General features: G+C 45.3%; 1 protein-coding gene and 1 long non-coding RNA gene across 2 annotated transcripts; both read left to right on the forward strand.

Moving 5' to 3' along the window:
* The first annotated feature begins 201 nt into the window (after positions 1-201).
* On the forward strand, positions 202-1,303 carry LOC148099782 (uncharacterized). The gene is made up of 3 exons (XR_015719958.1): positions 202-251; positions 327-393; positions 917-1,303. It is a non-coding gene; the product is annotated as an uncharacterized LOC148099782 (long non-coding RNA).
* A 653-nt stretch (positions 1,304-1,956) lies between these two features.
* Positions 1,957-8,743, forward strand: LOC148099783 (fibroblast growth factor receptor 3-like). Its single transcript, XM_087851715.1, has 2 exons — positions 1,957-3,219; positions 8,738-8,743. The coding sequence occupies exons 1-2, from the start codon at positions 1,957-1,959 to the stop codon at positions 8,741-8,743; spliced, it is 1,269 nt and encodes a 422-aa protein (XP_087707841.1).
* Positions 8,744-10,382: the final 1,639 nt, after the last annotated feature.

Genomic DNA, 10,382 nt, shown 5'->3' on the forward strand with positions numbered 1-10,382 from the left:
CCAATCAGGATACAGAACGCAATGCGTTGTTAACCCCCCCCCCAAAAAAAGAAAAACATGCAAAATTGCACATGTAACCCCTATAGACATGGTTACTAGTATTTTCTTGTTTTTTCCTGGTATTATTATTTCCGACACCCCTTGAACACATTTTGATTTTCCGTAGTTCAGTGAATGCAACAAAAGCACGTTGCTGCATTAAGCTAGGCAAAACGGAGCAAGACACCCGAGAGCAATTAACAAGCTACACAGTGAGTCTTTCGGTATAAAATAAGTGTTATAAAGTATTTTTAACAGTCTCTAACTTAAAGTTATGTACTTTTCAGAGGCCTTTATGTGTTTTACTCTCGACCAAAACCAGGCAGAGCGTGTGTTTGTTTCTTGGGAACTCCGGTGAGTTACTAGAGATGATAAGTTAGCAGGAAAACTTATGCTAATTTTACATGTGGTAAACACTGCAACAGTGCGAAGTCTGTATTGTCTAAAAAAGCTAAAACCAGTCGGAGTACTTGAATTGTGTGTGAAATGGAGTGTCGTATTTTATTTTATTGTCTATTTGATTGGGCATCTTCACAAATGTGCAAAACTAACGCAGGATGCACTTTTCTTTTAGCCATAAATGTTGTCCAATGCTTTTTCTGCACTTTGTCATTTCAGTTATAGGTTAATACATGTAAATAAGTTATTTAAAACTAGTTACGTTACAAACATTTCATGATGTGATTACATATGCCTTAAAAAGGGGTATATAAATACAATTGATTGTAATGCTGTAAATCAATACAAATGGAATTCATAGAAACAGAACAATGTTAAAACAACAGTGTACTTGATTTTGAAAACTTTATGAGATCTCATTTTATTTAGAAAAACTGTTAAGAACTATTTTGTTTATTGCTCTGTACTGTATGTGCAGACTGGTTTTTTGTGATCCTGGATCTGAAGTGGTTCTGGATATGGATGGCGAGCCAGACCCTGTGAAAACTCTTGGCGAATCCAAAAGCAGTGTGGCCAGCTGTTCTGGATGCAGGAGTAGAGCTACAGTCTGAATTACTTCGAATCGCAGGATTTCAGATAAGCAAGAGCAAAAACTGCTTACTTGATACGGATTGTTTCTCTGGGAAACTGTTGAACTCCCAATATCCTGCTCATCAGGAGTCAGGTCTAAAGAGACTACTCATTTTATTTTATTTTGTCGTTATTTTCAAAAGAGCGCTCTTCTCTGTTGATCTTCTGTTAATTTTCTATGCTGTTTACATTGGGTTATTGCACCACTGTAACATTGTAATAAATCTGCCGGCTGTTCAACACTCAATTCTCTCAAATTTATTTTACTCCTCTCGAATCTAGTCTATAAGCTTAACCCTACTATACTAAGCAGGTGTTACACACACAAAAGAATCAGCGAAAGGTAAACCGCATTATAGCGAGGGACTACTGTACACGAAGACAGGACAGAGACAATACGAAGTGGATTGTGCAGTAGGTATTAAATACCAGGTTCAAGTTATGGTCGGGATATTGTAGACAAGACAGGACACGGTGTGGCTGCTGCGACCTAGCGCCCCGCCATCTTTCTGTCTTTTTTGTGAAAAAAACTATTAATAGTTTAGAAAGGACTTTTACATTTTCATAATATTCATGGCTGTGTGGTAAAGCTGACATTATCTCACTTGTAATGGTTCAGATTGGACACTGTGACTGGCCGGTTCTGTGCTCCAGGCCACATGTTTGATACCCCTGGACCCATGCAACGAAGTATAAAAAAACGTGTCCACACTTTGGCCTGTGAAGAGTGAAAGCAGATATACGGCGTGATATCGAGCCAAATGCTTCAAAGTGTTCCTTGATGATGTGATAAAGAAGTGGCGTTCCTCCTCCAACCACAAACAGGAAGCTCATGAAGCGAGCAGTGTCAGTGCTTGTACGACACTCACCACGAGACCTCTGAGCAGGATGGCTGCAGTCGCACAGCTCTGCTTCTCCCTGCTGTTCACTCTCATCAGCAACATTCATGCAGAAGAATTTATCGCCATAAAAGAAGAAGGAGGCTCTTTACAGTTCAAGCTCCCAGATCAAAACAGCTCCTGCATCACCTCCAGACGTGTTGGTGAAGATACTCTGGTCCTGTGGAACATCTCTGACCCCTGGAACAGAAACTTCACAGTACATGAAGACCTGACAGGACGACTCTCATTTCCTGAGACATTTCATGGTTCTCCTTCATTTACTCTCAACAACCTGACCCACTCAGACTCTGGACTGTACCAAGAAGTGTGCTGGACTCAGGGCAGCGTGGCATATGAGAGAAACATCAGCCTGACTGTGTGTAAGACAGTAAGGAGGGAAGAATCTATCATAAGTCTTGAAGACACTGTAGACGTACAATGTAAAGGAGCAGGTGAGAATCTGACGGTGCGTTGGATCAGACATGACAGAAAGTGGCAAAAAGGCATGTGGAGTAGATTCAAAGACATAATTTTGAAGGTGAATAAAGTCCAAGAAAGTTTCCTGGAGGTGACAAACACATCACTTCTTCATGTCTTCAATGAATACCAAACTGTTTACATCTGCCTGGTGATGAACCAACAGCAGTGTGTGAGCACTTACTCTGTACGTTTGACCAAACAACGAAAGCTACGTTATGCTTCAGAGGGAGACACAGCTGTGCTGGAGTGTCCCTTCATGGACCCCATTCATGACCAGCCCCCAGTTTGGATGAAGGAAGTAATTTCCTACAATACTGTTCAAGAAATTGGTCGAAACTTCTCGCTGGTACTTCCATCACTAATGTTAAATGATTCAGGTATCTACTTCTGTGTAGGTGAAACAGTAAAACATCTGTACTGGCTTTTGGTGTGCCCTAAACTTGGTCCACCTGCAGTAAAGGTTTTCTCAGAGGGAGATGAAGTCACTATGAGATGCTCTTATGATTGGAAAAATAGTGCTTTGGACTTTATGTTCATTAAGTTGATTCAAACAGAAGGTAAAATTGTGTACGATGATGAGTTCTGCAGTGACAATAGAATCACTTGTTCCTATGTCAGCCTGATAATCTCTAATGTCTCACTGGAAGATGCAGGAGAGTATGTGTGTGCAGGTTATAATTTAAAGTATGAGTGTGTGTCAGCAGAAAAATTTGTTCTGATCTACAGAGAGCCCTTTGGGGTTTACTCGACCTTCTACAGAGTCAGGTGGATACTGCTCAGCAGTCTGCAGGTGATGCTTTGTGTTGTTGTGGTCTGTGTGACACAGAAAACCAGGAGAGGAGAGCAGCTTTCAGCTCAGACACACACTTAATATGCTTATAATAATGATAATAATAATAATAATAATAATAATAATAATAATAATAATAATAATAATAATACACAGAAGTGAAGAAATCAAAACAAAAACAAACAAAAATATTATTGTAGATATGAATCTGTGACCTGACTGGACGGTTCAGTCTCTTATATGATTATATATTTTAAACATTTTGCCTTTTTCTATCTTTCGACTTAATTCTTGTTTATTTCTGCTCATATTTTATTTCAGTTATAATGATTATGTGCTTTTTTGTTTTATGTGATTTGATGTTTATCCATATCTCATTCATGTATCTCTCAGAGTATCATTTTGAATATTCTTCTGTTTCTATCAGTGATCAGTTCGATCTATAATAAATGTTAGAAACCAGTTGTAAATGTATTCGTTCTTCACTCTGATGTGAATCATTATCATCTCTCTTGGAAAATGTATTTTGTTATTGTGTTTAAGAGCAGATTCATTACAGCACCATGTTCATCTGCACTATATTGTTTTCATTGTTGTGAATAAACATGATTGTCTGATACAGCAAACACTTCATAATATGGACGTTACTGCTTTGATTGTGTTTTTATATTCTCCATTTTTGTTAGGAATCATTTCTGAAATAAAAATATCTAAATCTAATTTAACAGGCTGAACGTTGATGCTCTTCTGTCAATGACTCCATGATGATTTTCAATTTTAATAAACACACAATCCTCATATTTCAGTGCAGGATGTAGAGCAGAGTATATCAGTCAACTGGATCAGAGCTCATCAGCATTTTGAACTTAATATGCAGCCAACACACTTTAACACGTGTCTGATGTAGAGTGAAACATATCATGGAAAAATGGAAGACGAGAGAAGCTGCACATGGTTATCATCATTTATTTATTCATTTATTTTTTTGCCTGTCCCATTTGGATCTTTAGCCATCAGAATTGTTGTTTGAAGGCCAAGAAAGATGCCATGTTGGTCCATTTGATTGACCTTTATTATAATTGTGTATTTATTTTATTTTATTATCGGTTGTTACAGACGGGACAGACATGACTGGGGGATAGGACAGGGAGAAGGAAAGAATGAAAGAAAGAGAGGGAGAGAAAGAAAAACAGAGGGCAGAAGAGATGATGAGAAAGGGGGGGAGGAACAAAAAGAAAAACAAACAAACACCTGGATCACCTGTATGGAGAAAAAAAACAGAAGAGAAATCAAACAAAAAAGAGCAACATAATAAATACATGTTATCATCATTTATTATTATTTTTATTTTTCTATTTTTGGTGGTGGTAGAGTTTAAATTTTTTTAAATATTTTATCCATCCATCCATCCATCCATCTTCATCCGCTTTATCCGGGGCCGGGTCGCGGGGGCAGCAGCCTAAGCAAAGAGGCCCAGACCTCCCTCTCCCCAGCCACCTCCTCCAGCTCATCCGGGGGAACACCAAGGCGTTCCCAGGCCAGCCGAGAGATATAATCTCTCCAGCGTGTCCTGGGTCTGCCCCGGGGCCTCCTCCCGGTGGGACATGCCTGGAACACCTCACCCAGGAGGCGCCCAGGAGGCATCCTTGTCAGATGCCCAAACCACCTCAGCTGGCTCCTTTCGACGTGGAGCAGCAGCGGCTCTACTCTGAGCCCCTCCCGGATGGCCGAACTTCTCACCCTATCTCTAAGGGAGATGCAAGCCACCCTTCGGAGGAAGCTCATTTCCGCCGCTTGTATCCGCAATCTCGTCCTTTCGGTCACTACCCACAGCTCGTGGCCATAGGTGAGGGTAGGGACGTAGATCGACCGGTAAATTGAGAGCTTCGCTTTTACACTCAGCTCCCTCTCCACCACGACGGACCGGTGCAGTGTCCACATCACTGCAGCTGCAGCCCCAATCCGTCTGTCGATCTCCGGCTCCCTTCTCCCATCACTCGCGAACAAGACCCCGAGATACTTGAACTCCTCCACTTGGGGCAGGACCTCATCCCCGACCCGGAGTGGGCACTCCACCCTTTTCCGGCTGAGAACCATGGCCTCAGATTTGGAGGTGCTGATCCTCATTCCCGCTGCTTCACACTCGGCTGCGAACCGCTCCAGTGCGAGCTGGAGGCCCTCACCCGATGAAGCCAACAGAACCACATCATCCGCAAAAATCAGAGATGAGTTCCTGAGGCCACCAAAGCGAAAGCCCTCCGCCACTTGGCTGCGCCTAGAAATCCTGTCCATAAAAATTATGAACAGAACCGGTGACAAAGGGCAGCCCTGGCGGAGCCCATCACCCACCGGGAACGAGTCCGACTTATTGCCGGCAATGCGAACCAAGCTTTTGCAACAGTTGTATAGGGATCGAATGGCCCGTAGCAATGGGCCAGACACCCCATACTCCCGCAACACCTCCCACAGGACATCCCGAGGGACACGGTCGAATGCCTTCTCCAAGTCCACAAAACACATGTAAACTGGTTGGGCAAACTCCCATGCACCCTCAAGTATCCTCGAGAGGATGAAGAGCTGGTCCAGTGTTCCGCGACCAGGACGAAAACCGCATTGTTCCTCCTGTATCCGAGGTTCGACTAGCGGACGAACTCTCCTTTCCAGCACCCTGGCATAGACTTTCCCGGGGAGGCTGAGGAGTGTGATCCCCCTGTAGTTGGAACACACCCTCCGGTCCCCCTTCTTAAAGATGGGGACCACCACCCCGGTCTGCCAATCCACGGGTACTGCCCCTGATCTCCACGCAACATTGCAGAGGCGTGTCAACCAGGACAGCCCTACAACGTCCAGAGCCTTCAGGAACTCGGGGCGGACCTCATCAACACCAGGGGCTCTGCCACCAAGGAGTTGTTTAACTGCCTCAGTGACCTCGCCCCCGGAAATTGGCGAGTCATTCCCCTCATCCCCAGACTCTGCTTCCTCCTCGGAAGACGCGTCAGTGGGATTAAGGAGGTCCTCGAAGTATTCCTTCCACCGCCTGACAATTTTCTCAGTCGACGTCAGCAGCGCTCCGCCAGCACTATACACAGTGCAGGTAGAGCACCGCTTTCCCCTCCTGAGATGCCTGACGGTTTGCCAGAACCTCTTCGAGGCAGTCCGAAAGTCTTTTTCCATGGCCTCTCCGAACTCCTCCCACACCCGAGTTTTTGCTTCAGCCACTGCCCGAGCCGCATTCCGCTTGGCCTGTCGATACCTGTCGGCTGCCTCCGGAGTCCCACAGGCTAACCAAGCCCGATAGGACTCCTTCTTCAGCCTGGTGGCTCCCTTCACCTCTGGTGTCCACCATTTGGTTTGGGGATTACCACCACGGCAGGCACCAACCACCTTGCGGCCGCAGCTCAATGCAGCAGCTTCGGCAATGGAGGCGCTGAACATGGTCCATTCGGACTCGATGTCCCCCGCCTCCCTCGGAATGCTGTTGAAGCTCTGCCGGAGGTGTGCGTTGAAGATCTCGCGGACTGGGGCCTCTGCTAGTCGTTCCCAGCACACCCTCACTACGCGTTTAGGTGCACCAGGTCTGTCCAGCGTCCTCCCCCGCCACCTGATCCAACTCACCACCAGGTGGTGATCAGCTGACAGCTCAGCCCCTCTCTTTACCCGAGTGTCCAGAACATATGGTCGCAGGTCTGGTGATACGATTACAAAATCGATCATCGACCTACGGCCTAGAGCGTCCTGGTGCCACGTGCACTTATGGACACTCTTATGTTCGAACAAGGTGTTCGTTATAGCCAAACTGTGATTAGCACAGAAGTCCAATAACAAAGCACCGCTCGGGTTCAGATCAGGGAGGCCGTTCCTCCCAATCACGCCCCTCCAGGTCTCGCTGTCGTTACCCACGTGAGCATTGAAGTCTCCCAGCAGGACAACAGAGTCTCCAGGTGGAGCACCTTCCATCACCCCCCCAGGGACTCTAAGAAGGCTGGGTACTCCGAACTGCCACTCGGCGCATAAGCGCAGATGACAGTCAGGACCCGTTCCCCGACCCTAAGGCGCAGGGAACAAACCCTCTTGTCCACCGGGAAAAACCCCAACGTACCGGCAGCAAGCCGAGGGGATATTAGAATACCCACCCCAGCCCGCCGCCTCTCACCAGGGGCAACTCCAGACTGAGACAGAGTCCAGCCCCTCTCCAGGAGACTGGTTCCAGAGCCCAAGCCGTGCGTAGAGGTGAGCCCGACTATATCTAGCTGGTACCTCTCAACCTCACGCACTAACTCAGGCTCCTTCCCCACCAGAGAGGTGACATTCCATGTCCCTATTGCCAGTCTTGGCAGCCGGGGGTCAGTCCGCCAGGGCCTCCGCTCCTGGCTGCCACCCGGCACACAATGCACCCGACCCCTATGGCGCCTCCTGCGGGTGGTGGGCCTGCGGGAGGATGGGCCCATGTCTCCTCTTCGGGCTGTGCCCGGCCGGGCCCCATGGACTAAGGCCCGGCCACCAGACGCTCGCCCTCGGGCACCCTCCCCGGGCCTGGCTCCAGGGCGGGGCCCCGGTAACCCTATCCCGGGCAGGGTAAACTGTTCCCTCTGTGTTTTTTTCATAAGGGTCTTTTGAATCGCTCTTTGTCTGGTCCCTCACCCAGGACCAATTTGCCATGGGAGACCCTACCAGGGGGCAAAAGCCCCCAGACAACATAGCCCCTGGGATCCCTGGGACACACAAACCCCTCCACCACGATAAGGTTGCGATTCACGGAGGAGAAATTTTAGGCTAATTAAAATTTTAATTTATTTTAATTAATTAAAATGTTTTAATGAAAAACTATGAATTTTTAAGCGTTATGTTTTAAAATCTTTTTTATCGGTAACTCTGTTTCCCTGGGTCTTTTCCCATGTGTTTTGAATAACTCTTCTTTTTTTGGCAGCGGTACTGGTTTTATTTTGTTGTATTTATCCTCGACACCTTAAAGGCCGGTCCTTGAGAATATTGTCGGTCATAAACTGGTCCGTGGCACAAAAAAGGTTGGGGACGCTGGTTTACAGGACTGACGGGACTCCAGGAAACACAAACAAAGTCAGTGTTTAAGTGGAGACTCATCAACAGACCCGGGCTATCTTTCCATCATCTGGATTCACTTACCCTAACGTTTGTAATCAGGATAAACTGTCACACAGAGTTTGTTATCAGTTCTCTAACCCAGGGTCTTCCCTGCACGCTTACATGAAAGGGGCGGAGTTTGGCAGGATTGAGAAAAAGATGCCTGCCAGCAGATTCGGATGCAACACAACCCACAATGCACTGTTTGCACAAATTTGAGACTACAGCAGCGATAATGTGCAGAGTCTGCAGTGGCGGTACGCTGGACCTGACTTCCCTAAAGGGACCCCACATGACTCCACTCACTCACCTCTGGCAAGCAGAGTGTGTGATTCAGTTGAAACAGCCCTCATGTCAGCTCTGCTGGGCCCACTGGGCTGTCAGGTGTCCCTGTCCCTTTTTGCCTGGGCTCCAACAGACTTGAGAATCACCCCTGCAGGTTACATAGGAAATATATAAAACCTTTTCTGCTTCAGCAGAGGATCTTTGTCTCACTGTTTATCACTACTACTGTAACTCGTGTTTTCTGAGAGGTTGCCATCAGTCTGTGAGCTGCACATCTGGACTGCACAGCAGTGGAAAGATCTCGTCCACTGTCACTGAAGTAGTTCTGTGTTATCTTAACTGAAATACCTCTTCTGTTTCAAAATACATTTCTAATAAAATCATTTTTAACATCCATGAATGCAGATTATGACTGTAAAAGGAGAAACAACATTAGTGTTCCCATGTTCTTGTTATGGTGCGACTGGATGGCCTTTGAACCCTGGGGCATATACTACGAAGTGATTTCAGCATGCCCAGGTTTTCTTTCCATCATCTGGATTCACTTACACTAACAATCGTGATCAGGATCCAGGGTTTCTCATGCACCTTCACAAGGAAAGGGAGGTGTTGGCAGCATCTGACCAATCAAAAAAAGGGAAATTCACAGATAATATGACTTGTCTTGATGCCTAAAATGTTTTTATGCTTGATTCAATTTAGCTGTTAAGTGTCTTTTACTCTGCTGGTGCCGGTTAGGTTCCAGATTAGAGATCAGCAGGTATGAAATCACGACGTACTGACCAATCACTTCTCCAGAAAATAGTGTCACTATTCCTGGAAGATCCCTTTGACTTCTGTTGGGGGGGAAGAGAGGGTCTAAAGTTTCATTTTTGTCTAATGTAGTGATGCGCGAATCATGAACGAATCGTTCAATACTCGAGAATCACTTTACTGACTCATGAATCATGATTCACAAGTCCAACTGACTCACTGACTCATCCCTGTTGCTGTTAGCAGCAATGTATCTAGCTTATAATTAAAATTGTGGAGAAAAACACAACATCCAGTATCTTAACAAAAACATTTCTGCTCTGAACTGGAAGAAAAAACCCTGAGTAGAAGCTCACATCAAGAAAATAGCTCCTCGGTTCACATTAGCATCGCTCTGCTAACATGCTAACAGCACATTTGAGCTACTCACCCCCTCCCTTCCTGTGCTGAATCATAGAGCGAACGAATCACTCACTCACTCACCCCCTCCCTCCTGGCTCACAGCTTCTTCTTCTTCTTGGTTGGCAACCAATGTTAAGGCGCATTACCGCCCCCTGGCTCACATTTCAGTGGACATTTAGATGAGAAAGTATATATTTAACACATTTAAGGAAAATACTAATAAAATAAAGATAAACAAAATAAATGTTTATTAAGCAATTTTGATAGGAAATTGCTGAATTTTAGAAATGTTTTTGCTCTTTTTTTGCTCTATAAAATAGTTTTTTTTTTAATCATTCATCTGAGCAGTAGGATTCACATGAAAAGAGAAACAAATTAAGTTTGAGTGAAAATGTACATTTTTTGCACACTCTGGTCAACTGACTCAATGAATCAAATGACTCAAAAAACCGATTCACTTTGGTGAGTGACTCATTAAAACTCGATTCAGTAAAAAGAATCAAATTTACCATCACTAGTCTAATGTCTTTGTGTTTCACTAATGAGCATCAGTAAGAAGAAAAACGTGTTCTTAGATGCAACTTTTTTCTGTTGTCAGCAAACAACCACACGATCTGCGTTAA

Source organism: Neolamprologus brichardi, chromosome 14, assembly GCF_056152115.1.
Source record: "Neolamprologus brichardi isolate AB-2024 chromosome 14, ASM5615211v1, whole genome shotgun sequence".
In the NCBI taxonomy this organism is placed as follows: Eukaryota; Metazoa; Chordata; class Actinopteri; order Cichliformes; family Cichlidae; genus Neolamprologus; species Neolamprologus brichardi.

Excerpts from the sequence above, each read along its gene's own strand:
- LOC148099783 (XM_087851715.1), top strand. The coding sequence starts at position 1,957 with ATGGCTGCAGTCGCACAGCTCTGCTTCTCCCTGCTGTTCACTCTCATC.